This window comes from Biomphalaria glabrata, chromosome 7, assembly GCF_947242115.1.
Source record: "Biomphalaria glabrata chromosome 7, xgBioGlab47.1, whole genome shotgun sequence".
NCBI lineage: Eukaryota > Metazoa > Mollusca > Gastropoda > Planorbidae > Biomphalaria > Biomphalaria glabrata.
This window is the reverse complement of record NC_074717.1, coordinates 5692291-5712126: the sequence shown is the minus strand read 5'-3', so window position 1 is coordinate 5712126 and position 19836 is coordinate 5692291. Positions and strand designations below refer to the sequence as shown.

The following is a 19836-nucleotide window of genomic DNA, read 5'->3' as shown; positions in this document are numbered from 1 at the left end:
AAATAGTAGTGTAATAGACTAAAACAACATGAGCTTCAATAAACACAATGATTTTATTCGTCTCTATTTATGCTCTTTACTCCAGCCACTTGTTCTCTAAACTGACCTCCTTGTACACACAGTCCTGACACATTGCTGTTCACTCAACCATGTACACTCAAGGTCCACTGGTCATTTCATACACAGGCACACACACTGCACTACCAGCCACTCAAAACACATACACTTACTATCACAGCTCCAACCTCCTCAGATCAATACACTAGGGCTCCAACCTCCTCAGATAAATACACTAGGGCTTCCACCTCCTCAGATCAATACACTAGGGCTCCAACCTCCTCAGATCAATACACTAGGGCTCCAACCTCCTCAGATCAATACACTAGGGCTCTAACCTCCTCAGATCAATACACTAGGGCTCCAACCTCCTCAGGTCAATACACTAGGGCTCCAACCTCCTCAGATCAATACACTAGGGCTCCAACCTCCTCAGGTCAATACACTAGGGCTCCAACCTCCTCAGATCAATACACTAGGGCTCCAACCTCCTCAGATCAATACACTAGGGCTCCAACCTCCTCAGATCAATACACTAGGGCTCCAACCTCCTCAGATCAATACACTAGGGCTCCAACCTCCTCAGGTCAATACACTAGGGCTCCAACCTCCTCAGGTCAATACACTAGGGCTCCAACCTCCTCAGGTCAATACACTAGGGCTCCAACCTCCTCAGGTCAATACACTAGGGCTCCAACCTCCTCAGGTCAATACACTAGGGCTCCAACCTCCTCAGGTCAATACACTAGGGCTCCAACCTCCTCAGATCAATACACTAGGGCTCCAACCTCCTCAGATCAATACACTAGGGCTCCAACCTCCTCAGATCAATACACTAGGGCTCCAACCTCCTCAGGTCAATACACTAGGGCTCCAACCTCCTCAGGTCAATACACTAGGGCTCCAACCTCCTCAGATCAATACACTAGGGCTCCAACCTCCTCAGGTCAATACACTAGGGCTCCAACCTCCTCAGGTCAATACACTAGGGCTCCAACCTCCTCAGGTCAATACACTAGGGCTCCAACCTCCTCAGGTCAATACACTAGGGCTCCAACCTCCTCAGGTCAATACATTAGGGCTCCAACCTCCTCAGGTCAATACACTAGGGCTCCAACCTCCTCAGGTCAATACACTAGGGCTCCCGTAATAGACTCACTAAAACAACAAGAGCTTCAATAAACACAATGATTTTATTCGTCTCTATTTATGTTCTTTACTCCAGCCACTTGTTCTCTAGACTGACTTCCTTTTACACACAGTCCTGACACACTGCTGTTCACTCAACCATGTACACTCAAGGTCCACTGGTCATTTCATACACAGGCACACACACACTGCACTACCAGCCACGCAAAACACATACACTTACTATCACTAGTAGGTGGGATGTCCAGTTTTTTTTTGTTTTTTTTTTTGACAACCTCCTTAATGAATGAATGTTTGCCAAACCTGTTAACCCAGGGATCCTCAAAATTTGTGATTATCTTCTGAAAAGGACGACTGCGAAAAGTCGTTTCATCCGAGAAGCATGATACTTTACATTTTACAGGTTTATCAGCCTTTGATTTACTAACATGCTTCCTGTAATAGAGACATTGTAAGTTTAGTTTTTAGCGGCCCTCGAAAAGGGGAAAAGACGCTATTAGTTTTGTGTGGTTTGTCTGTCCGTCCGTCCGTCCCATTTAGATCTCGTAAACTAGAAAAGATAGTGAAAATCAGACGACATAATATTTTAGTCCAATTAAAGTTCTGATGCAACGGCTACTTTTTTCTTTTCGAAAAGCGAAAATTTCTAAAAATCACTTATGCAAGCAGTTTTTTCATAAAAATACACCACTTTTACAACTATTCACCATTAATAGTAACAAAAGCGGGATGCTCCTTAGTATGGGGCATTACCGTTTACCATATTTCTAACATATTTATGCAAATGGTTTTAGACTTTTTGTTAATTTTTTTTTTTTACATTTGTATTGCTACGTTCTGTAAGTTCTGTCCTACTAACTACTCCATTTAGCCAAAAATAAAGTTTATTTTTTTTTAAGAGAAAAAAATCTATTTAGTATGCATATTAGTTGGACAATTTAAAACAACAATTAATAAGTAGGTTTTCATATTATCGCGTAAACTGCAGTGCTACACTACAACTATAGAACACATAACTAAAGGAATTTTTTTTTTTTAAGGAAATGTTTTTTTTTCTTGTTTTTTTTTTTGAGGATTTGAATAAGAGATTGACCCTTTACAAAACAGTTAGATCAATTAGATATTCATTATAAGACATCAGTTAGTCCAGGCTCACATGTGACTTCACATTCACTTTCACCTATCCTTTGGTCTGCTGGACCGCTGTGGCACCACACAAGATCTGTCAACCTTCTTTCTCCATTCTTCTCTGTCATTTGCATTTGATAAAATTTCATTCTGATGCTCTTTCTGAAAATATTGATACCTGCCTGGGTGGACCACTTCGTGGGCCGATTTTGAGTTTGTGTATCCATACAAACTGTCTTTGAAACTTTGTTTTTTTTGTAAAAGCGAAAAAAACTATTTTTTTTTAAATCACTTATGCAAGCATTTTTTTCCTAAACTAAACCACTTTTACAACTATTCACTATTAATAGTAACTAAAACGGGAGGCTATTTAGTAGGGGAGATCACAATGTACCATATTTTTAAACTCATTTATGCAAATGGTTTTAAATTTTTGGAACACGTTATTTCTCCCACTTCCCATTCTCGAATCAAGTTGAAACTTTGCATAAGTATTCATTGTTAAAACAAAACAAAAAACGAATCAGTAAAATATATAATCATTTATTTAATTAAATAGTTGTAATTAACTAATTTTACTTGATATTAAAAAGTGAAAAAAATATATATTACAGTATATTGAGATAGGGTGTACAGGGGTGAAAACGTGGTTTCTCCCACCCTCCCATAAAAAGTTCATGACTTATATTTTTCTGGTTTTTAGTCTTCAAATAGAGTATAGTTGTCTGGTAAGCTTCATCAGGTCTATTGAACCAATTTGTAACACAATAAGCTATGTGTATCCAAATCAATTCCACTTATCTTATACATGGTAAACTAGTAACACAAACTAAAAACGCAAAATACTTAGGTGTTATAATAAATGAAAAACTGTCATGGAATCCACATATTGATGAAACTATCAAAAAATCAAACAAAGCATTAGGGCTTATTTAAAGAAATTTCTATACATCAAATAAGAACATAAAACTAAAATGTTATTTAACCTTGGTTAGGCCAATAATAGAGATTGATTTGGACCCCTCAACTCAAGAAAACATTAGGAAACTGGAACAGACACAAAATAGAGCAGTGAGATTCATAACAAACGAATATTCACATTTGACAAGAGTAACACCTTTAGTAAAATTACTAAATTTAGAAAGCCTTCAGGATAGAAGACTTCCAAGTAAATTAGCAATTATACATAAAACACTGAACCATAATCTTCAAATACAAAAACAAAATTTAATAAAATACTCTGAAAGACACAAAGATAACGGTATATTTCTTGTCCCATATGCTAGGACAAATTTGTACAAATGCTCCTTCTTCCCTAGTGCTATTAGAGCATGGAATGGGTTGCCTGAGCTAGCCAGGAAAACCAGTGACTTGGCTGAATTTAAGTCATTGGTTAATATGCATGTCTAAATGCATGACGAGTAGGACGTAATCATCTTCTTTTTGAAGTAACGTCTGTATTATATAAGATAAGAAGATATTAGACTATGAGCTACATAAAGCTGTGAGTGACCTGGAGAAGATCTACAAAAAAGTTGATCCTTTGACAAATGGTTTTGAGAGTAAGAAATGAAGCTGATGCTCATCAATATTTTTCGCTCCATGCGATTGCAAGCAGTTAAAAGACGATGTAATGAGCCTACCAATGACCAGTAAAATAAAAGTAAAGTCCCCCTTTCAGATCTTATGAACTATGGGGCAGACGATGTTAAGGTCATCTGTTTATTTGGCCAACGGTTAACGAGCAGGGTGTTATGCGGCCAGCACAACGACCAACCGCCCTTTCTTTCCCCATCTAAAGTCAGGTACCCATCAGAGTTGGGTGGACTCAGGCAGTTGTTCAGCAGTTGTTCAGCAGTTGTTCAGCAGTTGTTCAGCGTTTGGTCCACAGTTGTTCAGTAGTTGTTCAGTAGTTGTTCAGCAGTTGTTCAGCAGTTGTTCAGTAGTTGTTCAGTAGTTGTTCAGTAGTTGTTCAGCAGTTGTTCAGCGGTTGTTCAGCAGTTGTTCAGCGGTTGTTCAGTAGTTGTTCAGCGGTTGTTCAGTAGTTGTTCAGCAGTTGTTCAGTAGTTGTTCAGCAGTTGTTCAGTAGTTGTTCAGTAGTTGTTCAGCAGTTGTTCAGTAGTTGTTCAGTAGTTGTTCAGTAGTTGTTCAGTAGTTGTTCAGTAGTTGTTCAGCAGTTGTTCAGCGGTTGTTCAGTAGTTGTTCAGTAGTTGTTCAGTAGTTGTTCAGCGGTTGTTCAGTAGTTGTTCAGTAGTTGTTCAGCAGTTGTTCAGTAGTTGTTCAGCAGTTGTTCAGTAGTTGTTCAGTATTTGTTCAGCAGTTGTTCAGCAGTTGTTCAGCAGTTGTTCAGCAGTTGTTCAGCAGTTGTTCAGCAGTTGTTCAGTAGTTGTTCAGCAGTTGTTCAGCAGTTGTTCAGCAGTTGTTCAGTAGTTGTTCAGTAGTTGTTCAGCAGTTGTTCAGCAGTTGTTCAGCAGTTGTTCAGTAGTTGTTCAGTAGTTGTTCAGCGGTTGTTCAGCAGTTGTTCAGCAGTTGTTCAGCAGTTGTTCAGCAGTTGTTCAGTAGTTGTTCAGTAGTTGTTCAGTAGTTGTTCAGTAGTTGTTCAGTAGTTGTTCAGTAGTTGTTCAGCAGTTGTTCAGTAGTTGTTCAGTAGTTGTTCAGCGGTTGTTCAGCAGTTGTTCAGCAGTTGTTCAGTAGTTGTTCAGTAGTTGTTCAGCAGTTGTTCAGTAGTTGTTCAGTAGTTGTTCAGCAGTTGTTCAGCAGTTGTTCAGTAGTTGTTCAGTAGTTGTTCAGCAGTTGTTCAGCAGTTGTTCAGCAGTTGTTCAGCGGTTGTTCAGCAGTTGTTCAGTAGTTGTTCAGTAGTTGTTCAGCAGTTGTTCAGTAGTTGTTCAGTAGTTGTTCAGTAGTTGTTCAGTAGTTGTTCAGCAGTTGTTCAGTAGTTGTTCAGTAGTTGTTCAGCAGTTGTTCAGCAGTTGTTCAGTAGTTGTTCAGCAGTTGTTCAGTAGTTGTTCAGTAGTTGTTCAGTAGTTGTTCAGTAGTTGTTCAGCAGTTGTTCAGCAGTTGTTCAGCAGTTGTTCAGTAGTTGTTCAGTAGCTGTTCAGTAGTTGTTCAGTAGTTGTTCAGCAGTTGTTCAGTAGTTGTTCAGTAGTTGTTCAGCAGTTGTTCAGTAGTTGTTCAGCAGTTGTTCAGTAGTTGTTCAGTAGTTGTTCAGTAGTTGTTCAGCAGTTGTTCAGTAGTTGTTCAGCAGTTGTTCAGTAGTTGTTCAGTAGTTGTTCAGCAGTTGTTCAGCAGTTGTTCAGCAGTTGTTCAGTAGTTGTTCAGCAGTTGTTCAGCAGTTGTTCAGCAGTTGTTCAGTAGTTGTTCAGTAGTTGTTCAGCAGTTGTTCAGTAGTTGTTCAGCAGTTGTTCAGCAGTAGTTCAGCAGTTGCTTAGCAGTTGTTCAGCAGTTGTTCAGCAGTTGTTCAGTAGTTGTTCAGCAGTTGCTTAGCAGTTGTTCAGTAGTTGTTCAGCAGTTGTTCAGCAGTTGCTTAGCAGTTGTTTAGCAGTTGTTCAGCAGTTGTTCAGCGGTTGTTCAGTAGTTGTTCAGCAGTTGTTCAGCGGTTGTTCAGCGTTTGTTCAGCAGTTGTTCAGCAGTTGTTCAGCGGTTGTTCAGCAGTTGTTCAGCAGTTGTTCAGCAGTTGTTCAGCAGTTGTTCAGCAGTTGTTCAGCAGTATGTATTTAAAGATGAATGGTGATTTCTTATAACTTGAAGTATTTGTTCAGCCACGTCCGGTTCACACAAATTTGAAAATCTAGAAACATCTCTCTGATTGCTATTTCTTTGGATATTCCAGATCACGAAACAATCTTGTGAGATGATGCTAGCCTGATTTTACCCCAGGAGCTCATGTGGGCCTTATTGGTCATGATCCATTGGCCCAAGTGCACCCAACGCGCCATTGGGTGCTACTCCACGGGTTGTGGGCCAAGGCTTATTGAGTCTCTTCGCACGCCACTCTGTGTATTTTAAGAGTTGAAATTAGCCTTGGTAGAAAGTTAGGCTAATTCATAGGTTCAATTACAAGGAATTGTGATTGATAGGAATTAAAGAATGTAAATTTATAAATTATAAATATAATATATATATATATTAGAAGTAGTTTATCAACAATGCATATATCTGTTTCTTAGGTATTTAAATCACGCATTTAAAAAACAAATTACTTTTTTTTTACATTGATTATTATTTGTATTGATATATATATATTACTTTTTAAATTCTTTTTTAATCAAAATATTTTCTATTTGTTAAAAATAATTTTCTGGTCTGAGTAGTCTCCCTAACAATTTTAAATTATAATAACAAGTTATTTATAATATATTATGTAAACTTAACAGATAATGTATTTCGCCTAGCTCGTTCAAACGATTTTAACTCTTTCTCTCCATAATTATTTACCACATTCTGGTGGAATCAACGCTGGTATCGTCAGTTAGGAGAGAAAGAGTTAAGTCGACTATTCGAATGTTTTTATGCACACTTCGGTTTTTATAGACATCCCGTTTCCTGATGCGCCGTGAGGCAGGACGCATTTTGCGCAGCCGTTTCAGGAAAGGTCGTTTTGACGCAGTGACCGTTTTAGCGCCGCTGTTTAGACGCAGTGACCGTTTTGGCGCAGTGACCGTTTTGGTGCCGCTGTTTTTGGCGCCAAAAGTTTTTGGTGCTTCGTTAGGATCTGAAAGATTCACGATCTCAGATGTCGACATTGTTTCTTGGAAGACGAGAAAAGGTGCTCAGAAACAATTTCGTAGGTGTTGTTGCCGGTTGTTGACTTCTAGTAGCACCAAACAGCTGGTAGACAACTAAACCAATGCAGGCGTATTATATCTTGACCATAGACATAAATAAATATAGACTGGCCGAAGGAAGTAACTTCATGTAACTTGAAAACATGTATTTCTATTGTATTCGGATTTCCGAATTATGAAAAATTGCATGATCTTCATTCTTAGAGAGTATAAACAAAACTACACTGCCTCCCTATTTACAATATATATATACAGTGGCGTAACTAAGGGGGGGGGGATGGGGGGGGAGAATTTTAAAATCCCCCCGGGCCCCCACCTGGGGGGGGGCCCCAAATGGGTGTCCGAAATTTATTTGTAAATACATAAATTAATATATTTGATTGACAAATAGTGTCAACGGGTGTCTTTTTTTTTCAACATTTATGGATTAAATTTATCACAAAGACTAAAACTAGATCTAGGTCTATCAGTACGTTGACTTTGTTGACATTTAAAAAAAAAAATTTTCCCACAGAGATGAAAGTTTTTTTTTAAAGTTATTCTTACATTTTAAACGTTGTTGCCACGAATAAAACTGCATGATATACAGCGAGTTCCAGGTATCTTGTTACCTTTACTAATAATAGATCTAAATGGCAAGTATTGTATGGCTACACTAATTAACCTTGAAGCAAAATTTACAGAATCGAGTATAACAGATCTAAAAGTTATTCTTAATAATGCTAAAATAGTCCATTATTCGGGTTTGGCGTCTATAATTTCAGAATTAAACTTCACACTCGAGTTATTACCCCTCTATTCATCTTTCCACTATCCAATGGAAACTCTTTTTTTTTTTTACATCTAATCCTTTTGCTTTTGCACAAAACATAAACAAAAAACAATGACGTAATATCATATAATATTAGCACATCCTTCCTTTTGAAGTTATTATCACACCCTTCCTTTAAAGTTCTTAAGAGTGATATCTACTAGCAGGGCTTAGATTTGCGGGGCCATATGCGAAACAGATCGCGCGGAGCCTAGTCTGGGTAGGGATAAGCATAATGTCAAAATTATTTTTTTGAATTAGAAAATAGGCCTACTTTCGTCTTTGCAATTAATTTTCATCTAATGAAAGCTCGCAATGCCACTTTTTATTTATTGGCACCCCAAAATGTCAATTTCGTCTATTCTTCAGGAGATTTAAATAAATTCAAAAAAAGTTCAGGACTTTATCGTATATTTTGCCTTTTCTTGAGACTTCCTGGAGGCCCTGGAAAATCAGGAGGTCGCGAAAACCCTGTTATTTTATATACTGTTATAAACCTGGTGGTGGCACAGATGGTGGTGTGAGTGTAGTCAGCCGACGCAAATCGCCCCAGGCCAGCGCTAGACGAGCGGTCAGCCGTGACAAGTTACGACGATCGGCCGAGTCGAGTTAACAACATGAAGGTTCGAGTAGGATCGGCGTCGTGAACAGAGCTCAGGAGCGTCCCAGAATGGTCGAGCGACGTTCTGTCCGGTTCTAGAAGGCCAGTAGGGACCCTATTTAAAGAGCGGAGGTGTCGCAGTCAAGACGGTTCAGAAAGCGGGTTCACGACAGGAGTTCAGAACACGGTCGACTACAGCACAGTTCAACGGTGTGGTTCTGTACGGAGCATTACGACGGTTCAGTGCGGAGTACTGGCAAGTACAGTTGAGACGAACGGCGTCTTGATCTTGGTCTGTGATCGAGTCCGACACAACGAGCCCAAGTGTGTGAAGTCAGTGCCGAACTGTTGAACCAGTGCAAGCCCGGAACGAGACGGAGAGGCCAGTGCAAGACTTGATACGGCGGAACGGTGTTATCGGAGAGATATTTGTTATCGCAGAGCTATTTGTACTGTTCTACGTGCTGCCAATTGTACAGTATTGGCTGTTATTTATGGACATTAAACCTTTACGTTATTTTGGAGCCCTGACTTGTCAAGTTCTTTAAGTTGGTGGTGTATGGTGCAGTTTGCAGAGAGCCTGGATAGTGAGATTCGTAACAATACGTTATAATGGTTTAATTTAATAATGTACACTTGGAATTAGCGCGGGGCCTATGAAAGCGCGGCGCCCACTGCGACCGCATAGGCTGCAGTGGTCTAAGGCCGGCCCTGTCTACTATACATAGGAACTTTTACAATTCGTCCACTTCTCGTTGTCTTGACTGGCACAAGTTCTCTAGACGTTGGTCTATAACTGTTTGTTTCGTTTGTTCCAACAGTTTGCAGTTCATTGTCTTCATCGGTATCATAGCACCCAGAGATGTCTTCATCGAAACTCTTATTCAAAAAGCATTGATTTCTTCTGTATGTTTTTCCATCGTTTGTCTTTATGATGTAAGATCTGGGTGCTGAATGTTTTTTATGACAGCTGCTTTCTGCCATGTTTGACCTAGACGAACTCTCCGACAGAATAATCTTTAGGTAGTCTTGCTTTTGCATCGTATTTCACTTTGCTTTTCATCTGTCGTTCGTTGAGTAATGTCTCTGCATTTTCAGCTACCGATGGTTTCAATAGTTTGGGATCAGTTGGAATGATTCCCTTAGTCTTCTACTCGTCAGCAGTTGTCAACTTATCGGAGTATTTCTATTTTCGAGCATAACGAGATATGGATCTTTCCCACTTTTGTATGCTCGGAATCCTTTTGCTTTCGCACAAAACATAAACAACCAACAATGACGTAATACCATATAATATTAGCACAGAATCTTCTTCATGCAGTGGAAAATTAAGAATTTTTTGCTTATCTTGAATTCTGGTCAAAGCTCATGCGCCCAATTAATATAGTTCAGAAGAAACTACAAAAGTCTGGACTGCTTATACGGGAAGCTGCTAAAGAAATTAGTACCCTTTTATACTTTCTGCAAAATGATGAGAAACTGACAAAACCCCAATCCATCGAAAAAGCAAAAGAAGGTAGTGAATACTATGGATTCCCTGTAATCAAAACAACCAGAAGAAAGAAAAGACTTGATGGGAAGTTGAGTTCTAATGTAGGACTGTCAAAAGAACTGCAATTCAAACGTGTTGCGACAGAAGTGCTGGACAGATTTCATATGGAGATGAAGGGCAGATTCCAAAGGCTGGAAAGAAAATGGATACCTTTGGGTTTCTTCTTGAACCAAGACACCTATTAGATGAAGACCCGCTTATGACAAACTGTGCTACTTTTCCTGTTTGTATGATGAAATAAATGACAAATCGCTTTTTCAATGATGTCATTGATGCACGAGCACTTTTCATTAACAAACCAGTTATACAATCACCAATAGACATATTGAGGAAACAGGCTTCATATGGGAATTACGTGTGCTCAAACTTTGCAACTTCCTCCGAATGCTGCTAACACAGGCCACTTCCATAGTGTCATGTGAGAGATCATTCTCAAAGCTCAAGTTCATCAAAAGCTATCTCAGGAGCTCAATGACGCAAGAAAGGCTTATCATGGCTTTAATGTCAGTGAAGTCACAAATACTAGAAAGTATCGATGTAGTTGATGGTATAGATGTCTTTGCTGCACAGAATGCACGACGTGAAGCGATATTAATTGAGATTTGTCACTTGTGCATTATTTAACTAATAAACAACAGTATTATTCATTAAAAGAGTCTTGATGATTACTTTTTGTTAAGTTTACTGATATACTGAACCAATTTGATTTGGGGCTTATATATTTTTGCGTACATTAGCTCATGTCATATGTCGAATGTCAAAATGCAAGGGGCCCCCCAAAGAGGTCAATCCCCCCGGGCCCCCAAATCCCTAGTTACGCCCCTGTATATATAGGTGTGTGGCTGAAATAGATATGAATACATAACTTTTATACTGCTCATAAATGCTGTATAATAAAGTACACAAAATTGCAAGTCACAAATTTTCGTTTCATAAAACTCTTTAATCGGCCAGTCTATATTTATTTATGTCTATGATCTTGACTAATAAAGTTGAAAAACTTGAATGACTTCCTTGAGAACAATACGAAATAAAACTTAAAAAATAGACAAAATATAGTTAATATGAGATTAAATAAATGCCTTGCACCAGTGCTTGTGGTGCGTACGAGCGCACTATTGAACCAGAACAGGAAAACGCTTGGACAGAGGAAAGAACAGTGTATCACGTGATTGTGGAGAGTTGAATTGTTGGAAATTAAGGGGCTTTGTGCTGACTCAAAACTGTGGTGGGGAACTGGAGCGAATCGGGGAAGGTTGTCGTTGGTCCGTATTCAGGTTGCTGGTGAAAGGACTGGTAGAATTAGGAACAAGACTCTTGGGATGTAAAAGGCTGTTATGTGTTTGTCCTGTTGTATAAACACACTTATTTATTTACTGTAAAACTTCGTTGAGTTGCCTGCCTTAGATTTACAACAATATTCTTAACAAAATCTAACTCACTGCAATAACACAACCTTTCAGTCTCACGTTCTGGAGTCGTATCCCCTAACTAAGACCAAATGACGACACTGCCACCTATCTTGCACCATTCACAACCAGTCGCTAACCGCTTCCCACTGTCACCATAGAAACGCAGACACAAACTCCATAACAGTAAAACTAGTCTTGTAAATGATAGAACTGGCGCTTGCTACAATATAGTATCTCAGCATGGAGTCTTACAAATGGTGGCAATTATATCGGAGATCACAAGACAGCCCTAGTCCAGTTCAAAGTTGGTCCTACTTTGGGCTATTGAGAAGGACTAGACATACTGTCACTGTATAGAGAGGACGAAGACACAGATTGTCGAGTCTTGCACGAGAGGAAACAAGGTCTTATCTTATAAAATACAGACGTTACTTCCAAAGAGAAGATGATTTCGTCCTACGCGTGTTCCTACTTCAATCTAGTCACGCATGTTACTCGAAGACTTAAATTCTGCCAAGCCACTGGTGTTCCTGGCTAGCTCAGGCAACCGATTCCATGCTCTAATAGCACTAGAAAAGAAGGAGCTTTTGTACAAATTGGTCCTAGCATATGGAACAAGGAATTGAGAGAGACAGAGAGAGAGAGAGAGAGATAGAGAGAGAGAGACACACACACACACACAGAGACACAGAGAGAGAGAGAAAGAGACAGAGACAGAGAAAATTCGTTCATGCCCCAGTTTATTCCTTACACGGGACTCGGAGAGCCTAAGACACACTGCCCAATTCCTTCCCACCAGGGTTTGTCTCAGCACGATGCTCGTCACGAAAGTTGTTCAGATATAGTATAACGGATGCATAGGGAGACGCGGTGGCTGAGTGGTAAAGAGCTTGGCTTCTAAACAGGAGGTCCTGACTTCGAATTTTGGTGAAGACTGAAATTTTGAACTTCGGGATCTTTAGGGCGCCCCCAAGTCCCCTCAGCCCTATAGTATACCTGACATTAGTTTGGGGAAATTAAAGGCGGTTTGTCGTTGTGCTGGCCACATAACACCCTTGTTAAATGACGGCCACAGAAACAGGTGACTTTTGCATCATCTTTGCTTTAATTGGGGGAACTTTACTTTTTGTAAAAAAAAATGCTTGCGGTCCTTTAAACGGTTATGAAATATGTGCGTCCTTTTCGGAAAACCTAGTACAGAAATCGTGGCCTGAAGAGATCTTTAAGAAGTATTTTTAAAAAGGATCTATGAAAAATAAATTGGGGCACTCCTTATAAACATCTCATAATGAAGCAATAGGAGGCTTTTTAAACACGGCTGTTGATGGTCGCCACTTTTATCATATCTATTTACCTCTTCTGTATCATAATATATTTCTTAACTTTTAACATTCTATTTCTCATTAGTTTTTCCTATTTATAAATATATTGTTTAAATATCTCTCCTTTTTTTTTTTTTTACAATAGACGAAACAAAAATGTTGTCATTAGACATTTAGCTCTAAATTGTTTAGTTATGTAGCACAAAGCGATGATGTTCTGGTCGTCTTGTCAAATTTCGTCTAATTTTTTAGCTTTATTTTAGCTCTTTTTTATAGCTAGATCTGAGCCTCTCAAAGCTGCCTAGAAGCTCTGCCTAGAGTTTTTAGTCTTTCACTGTTTTTTTTTTTTACTGACTCGGACTTGCACTAATGTTTTCAGATGGACGCAAAACCCGGTCCGACTGGTCAATGGTGGGCGAAGAGCTAGAAGAAGCGCCTTCTGAGATACTTACTTCCAGAACTGGACAAATCCCGGCAACCTCAGAAGTACACGATACATCCACTGACAGACCCACTGACAGACACGCTTCGATGGTCCCTTTCAGTTCAGCTCCGCGAAGAACAACTCATAGAGACTGCGATCCACTTCCCAACCCGTGGTCAGTCCAGGCCAATACCCAGAAACGGGGGAAATCTCAGCCTTGGACTGAGCCAGAGGTCAAAAGAGCCAAGACTAAAAACGCTACCTCCCGTGTGACTCACGAGAGTCACGACCCGTTGCCACGAGAGAGTAAGTCCAGTCTACTTGGGTCCTTAACGTTCGACGACAACGACCTCGTCACTTCCGGGTCACCACGATCCCGTCATGCACCGAAAGAAAGTTCTACCGGCGAAATCAACGAAACGAATTCTTCTGTAGATAAAGTACCACAACAAAAACTGAATACAACATTTAAACAAAAGCATATTCACGGGCAACCTGACACTTGGGATGACATTCAGTTTAAACCTCACACCAAAACGAAACCTGTCAACAAACATGGAACTAATAAAAAGACCGGAAGTGAACCGCTGAACAGTTCTACAAGCATCGCAACATCTAAAGTAGAACAGCTCCAAAATCCAAGAAAATCAAAATGGGACAATTCACTTTTACTTGACAAAACAGCATCAGCGTCTTTGGATAATACTAATAACAATTTAAAAACAAAGAGCACAAACAAAGGTGTTAAAGCAATGCACGAGAAAGAAAACAAAGCAGACAAAGATGTTCAGAAAAATGAAACTTTAAGTACCAAACATCAGAACATAGTTGCTGATAAGACATCGTCAGACGTTTTAACTGCTGGTGACTACAATACAACTAGAGAAACCAACAAAAAAGCAGAAGCAGGCAAGATTCCGGAACAATCTCACAAGGTGTCGTTAATCAAAAAGAAAGTGAATGATGAGAACTCGGGATATTATGGACAAGATCTCAGTCACGCGCAAGAGAAATTAAGCGCACAGGACAAAAATAAGCAGCCTCGCCGAACTCTCGTCGCAACGAATTTGAACGAGACTCACTTTCCATTAGAGACTTCAAAAGAGGAGAGCTACGCCCCTCTGGGTTACATAACTAGCGACCTTCAGCAAAAAATGAAAACTCTGAAAGACGATATTGCAGCTTTGAGGGCCCAGAAACACGGTTGGTATAAATAGATCTAGCTCTTTTCTGGGTTTTTAGAGTATACAATTCACATTTTTAAATATATATTTTTTATTTTATAGACAATGAAAGGGACAATGGTTGATGCTAAATTGCGAAGGATAAGTTATTGATTTTCATATTTCGTTCCGTTTTTTGGGCTCATTGGTACAGACTAGGTGAATGGACACCCAACCGAAAAGTGGTGTTGGGTTGGAAATGGTCGTTAGAGGAAGGTAGCAAAACAAGTCTCCCGCTGCAATGCCTAAGAACAATGTTTCTTTGCACTGTTAGGTTTTTGATCTAGAGCCCCAACAACGCTGTCATGATCCAAACGCCAATCCTCAAAGCGCCATTTCGTAAGTGACGGACACACGCATGGTTAATGTGGTACATAAAAGGAAAAAGGTGTAGGTCCGGTGTGTGATCGGCCTTCGACCTCATCTCTATCTCCTAGCGTCTAGGGTTTCGAGGTACTGTAATGTGTAATGATTATAGACATCTGCTTGGACCCTAAACCGAAAAATTGTTCAGACAAGCCTGTAAAAAAAGTAAAGTTTCCCTTTCAGACCTTGCGATCTATAGGGCAGATGATGTAAAGGTCATCTGTTTCTATGGCCCACGGTTAACGAGGGTGTCATGTGGCCAGCACAACGACAACCGCTATTGCTTTCCTCAACTACTGTCAGGTACCCATTTGAGCTGGGCGGACTCAGATGCACCTAAATATCCCGAAATTAAAAAAAAAAAACAGTCTTCACCAGGATTCGAACCTGGTTCGGAAGCCAAGCGCTTTGCTGCTCAGCATCCACGCCTCCCAGACAGGCCTGTGGAAGGAATCTGGAGTTTCAAGAGTTTAGACTCAACTCTCTCGACAATTACAAATCTGTACTTAGACAGCCAGTAGTTATTTTCTCCAAAAGCAATGTAATTATGTCTGTCAAATTAAGTTATCTTTTTTTACTTGGTCAATAAGCAAAATGAATTACAATTCAGCCGGACATCGGAATATCCTTCGCTACACTGAGGTATTAAATAAACATTCAAAGAGTGACGCGGTTTTGATTTAACATGCTATAACTTTCTTATGATTTGTTTCCAAAGATATGACGTTTTGTTTAAAAGTCGTGTAGATCTGCGAGCCATAGTGGTACTTATGCAAGGGAATTGGAAGTTCTTATCACAGTATCAATATTGATTCAGATTATGGCATTGCGAACGCTATCAGCCATACCATAAACTTAAATTGTAGCTTCGAACATTTTTTGGGGGGATTTAAATACGGGTAAACATTATGCATATAATGAGTATGACAGACAATACTTGTTTAATATAACCAACAACAATTGTTTAAATAGCCAAATGTCGGTTACACCATTGAAGCAGACCTCTCCTCTTTGGCTTTATAACATTTTTTACGTGAGAGTAACGAGGCCAGCAGAAGCGAATAGTCCCCCCCCCCCAATATACTGCCATCGGGCCACATCCGGCCCGTGACGTGTTGCAATCCAGCCGCCTAAACGTCGGCACAAATGTATAGAAAATCACACACACACAAGAGAGATTAAAATGTAATTTCCCCTACATTTGGGCTCTAAATCTTTCTTTAAAGGAGTTCATTCTATCACCAGTGATTATTCTTATGTTGAGATTTTTTTTCTTGTAAAATACAATTTTATGTTTTAGGCGACATGAGTAGATTGTTATTGTTACTTTTTGGGCATTTCCGCTGCTGTCTTTGCTGGTCATGTTCTAGACATCATGTGAACCGAGTTGGTCTCTCATTTCTGCAGCCAGATATTCAATAGCTGATTGTGAATAAATTAATGTAAATACTAAAATCTACATCCGCAGGTTTCTAATAAAAACGCAATCAAATTGATATATATATATATATTGCGATGTTGCCCGCGACACGGGTGTAGGAAATTAATTTGGCCCGTGGGTAGAATAAGGTTGGATATCACTGGTGTAATATAAATCTTACACCAAAGTAATGTAACTAGGTAGATCTATATTTATACCTCAATATTTATTTACGTATTCCATTCAAAATACATAGGCTTTGAACGTCACAGATATGTCTTTGATGCTTTCAATTCGAATGTAAATGTATTTTTGTTTTGTAATGGGCTGTATAATATCAGGTCCCGTAAGGTTGTTATTGCCGGAAGTTGGTAATGATTATAAGCACTCCGCCATCTATAAAATGCTTCCATTGGGATACGTCTCAAACGGCATCTGACAACCAACCATTCAACTCCTGGCCCTTACGTGTGGCCCAAATATTGTGTCCGGCGAAACCGATATAACTAAAGAGAGAAGGGGCGAACGAAGGAAATTGGAGCTGAAACCAGTAAGCCTCTGAAAGGAGTGGCTTGTTAGCCCTGGCTGGCTACCCATCTCGGAGAATTCAGCCCCCGTTGCCTCAGCGTGGAGCCCTCGTGGAATTGTCTAGCAGTGGAACTAGATAGGCTAAGAACGGGAAGCGAACAAGGCCCCTTCCGGGCTACCCTGGGTGGGGATGGAACAAGAAAAAAGTGTACAAAAGGTAAAAATGAAGAACGGGGTGGGGAAATGCCATTAAGGAATACAAGTAAGGACAAAAAAAAGTTCCCCTTTCAGACCTTGTGGTCTAAAGGGCAGAGGATGTACTAATGAATAAACGAGGAATAATTGATGTAACAGAGAGTGGTTACAAGCTTGCAGAATGTATATGGGTGGGTGGACAGAAATCAGATCTAACGACTTTTCTAGAAACTCGCTATTTTAAAAATGTGTCTCCTTCTTCCCAGCAGATACGCCCAGGTCTCAGACAGATAGCAGCAGAGATCAAGAGAACCAGGCGCACAAGTTAGAGAAGCAGCTGGGGGAACTCTATGGTCAGTTACGTACACTGCGAGGGGATGTCTCTCAACTCAAGTCAGGTAAACATTTTGTTTATTTCTTTACTTTATTCCTTTTTTTTTTTTAAAGGAAAGGTTTATTTCTTTTTATTATCTGTTGAGCTTTATTCCTTTAACACTCTGTTAAGGTTTATTACTTTTTAGACTCTGTTGGGGGCTTATTGCTTTTCTGATTCTGTGTGTCGGGAATTTGCGAGTTGTTTTATGATAAAATGTTTAAGTTGCGCCTCTTAATGAGCTGCTAGTCTATCTAAACAGTGCAGCACGGTGCTAACGCGTTCATGAAAGTTAGCTAGAAATGACGTCAAAGTGATAGCAGCCATCAAGATCGTCGTTATTTTTATGTAAATTTTGTTTTTTCTAAAAATGATGTCGACTTTAATTCTACTTAGCTGTTAGATTTATTGCGAGGTTTTTGATAGAATAGGATAACATAATATTGGTAATCATAGAATTAAGAATTAATCAAAAGTTGTCATGGCCAGTGGGTGTCAATGGGGATAAGCTCCCACTGTCTATAAAGTACTCCTAAAGGCACGCGTCTCAAGTAGCCTCTGACAACTAAGTCCAGCACATGGCCTGCTCGTGTGGCTTAGATAAAAGCCCGGCGAAACTGCTATTCTCTAACAGGGGAAGGGGTGAAGGCGCTGGCACAACAAAACCAGGAGCTTCGAGCAGATGGAGCTCGTCAGCCTGGTAAGGCAATTCATCTAGGAGAATTAATATATAATATTTATAATATTAATGCATATTGTTTCTCAGAGAAACAGAAGAAGGTATCCATCACAGAACCGCTGGAAAGTCCGAGAAAACCGGTCACTACAAAGCAGAACCCTGACCCCGCGACACAGGGGCGCCCAGCTACAAGACAGAGCAATCCAGTCAACAAACAAAACGTTCCAGAAAACAGTAGAAAGTCTTCCCCCATTTACCTGAGCCCCCAGGAGGATCCGCCTACCACGCCAGAGCCCAATTCTGAAGGTGAAAGAAATTCTGAGTAAATATAATACTGGAAAAGAGTCACGCTAACTTTTGAATAGATAGACAGACAGACTGACAGACAGACAGACAAAAAGATAGATAGTTAGATAGTTAGACAGACAGACAGACTGACAGACAGACAGACAAAAAGATAGATAGTTAGATAGATAGTTAGATAGATAGACAGACAGACAGACAGACAAAAAGATAGATAGTTAGATAGATAGATAGACAGACAGACTGACAGACAGACAGACAAAAAGATAGATAATTAGATAGATAGATAGACAGACTGACAGACAGACAGACAAAAAGATGGATAGTTAGATAGATAGACAGACAGACAGACAGACTGACAGACAGACAGACAAAAAGATAGATAGTTAGATAGATAGATAGACAGACAGACTGACAGACAGACAGACAAAAAGATAGATAATTAGATAGATAGATAGATAGACACTCAGACAGACTGACAGACAGACAGACAAAAAGATAGATAGATAGATAGACAGACAGTGTTTGCGCGATTAAGTTATGTTTTAAGAACGCTATTTGTAATGCGTTATGTTCTTCTGTCTGATTCTCCAGGTGACAGAATTGAGGTCACTTCCAGCGGTATCCGCATCACTACGCCCTATGAGATACTCGGTCCGCCCGCGGAGGGCGGCACAAGAGCCAAAAGGATAACCTCCCCTTTAACAGTGCTCCCAGACCACAGTCTCCCCTGGCCAGAAGCCACAAGGGTGAGAGTCTCATCTTAAGGAAGTGCTTGGCAACACACAAAAATTGTCTCATTAGTGCGAATGTTATTTATACACTTAATGTATGTGTTTACTGTCTCAACATATTTTTTATTTTGACTATTGAACAGTTCAACTCCATGAAACCCAACCAGCGCTTAATTAGTCAATGTAATTTTATCATGTAAATTAAAACATTTTTTTTTCAATAAACCATCGATGTAATAAAGTTAATAAATCTAATAAACGCTTTATACTCTTATGTTTGTTTTTTTGCCATATTGAATATAGATCTACATCATAATAAGTATTTGAAACAGTTATTATAAGATGTTTTGGTATAGTATTTAGTCAAAACATAGATAAAATGAAGTTATACACACTTTCGTGTGTAGAGTTGGATGGGTCTAGGACTCTGATTGGAGTCTGCACATCTGTTGTGACAAAGTAATCAAAGTGTCATTAACTCTTTATCTCCGTAATTATTTTCCACGTTCTGACATTTTTTTTTTCACATTTGTACATTCTACCCTGTTATGTGATTAAACTTTAATAACATTTTTGTTGATAATCAGAAAAAGTTACTTTTGAATGATCTTTTTATATAACACAAATTCAAATTTAAAAAGCCAAAAATTAATTTAATTTAATGGTGTCAAATCAACGACGATATCGTCAATTAGGAGAGAAAGACTGTATGATTTTTTTTTCCTATTCATGTAATTAAGTTTTTCACCAAACCATTTCCTTAACGGAACACTTC

The 19836-nt window shown here is 39.4% G+C and overlaps 1 protein-coding gene across 2 annotated transcripts in view; it reads left to right on the top strand.

The window, feature by feature from the left end:
- LOC106069631 (uncharacterized) overlaps nucleotides 1–19333 on the top strand; it is a 31582-nt gene extending 12249 nt beyond the window's left edge. The window contains exons 7-10 of one of the 2 annotated variants that reach the window (XM_056035247.1): nucleotides 13196–14443; nucleotides 17242–17370; nucleotides 18112–18330; nucleotides 18922–19333. In XM_056035247.1, the coding sequence (XP_055891222.1) occupies nucleotides 13196–14443; nucleotides 17242–17370; nucleotides 18112–18330; nucleotides 18922–19094 (1769 nt within the window). In that variant the 3' untranslated portion in view covers nucleotides 19095–19333. Of the gene's footprint in view, nucleotides 1–13195; nucleotides 14444–17238; nucleotides 17371–18111; nucleotides 18331–18921 lie in introns of both variants that reach the window. The other variant, XM_056035246.1, reaches the window with a different exon arrangement.
- Nucleotides 19334–19836: the final 503 nt, after the last annotated feature.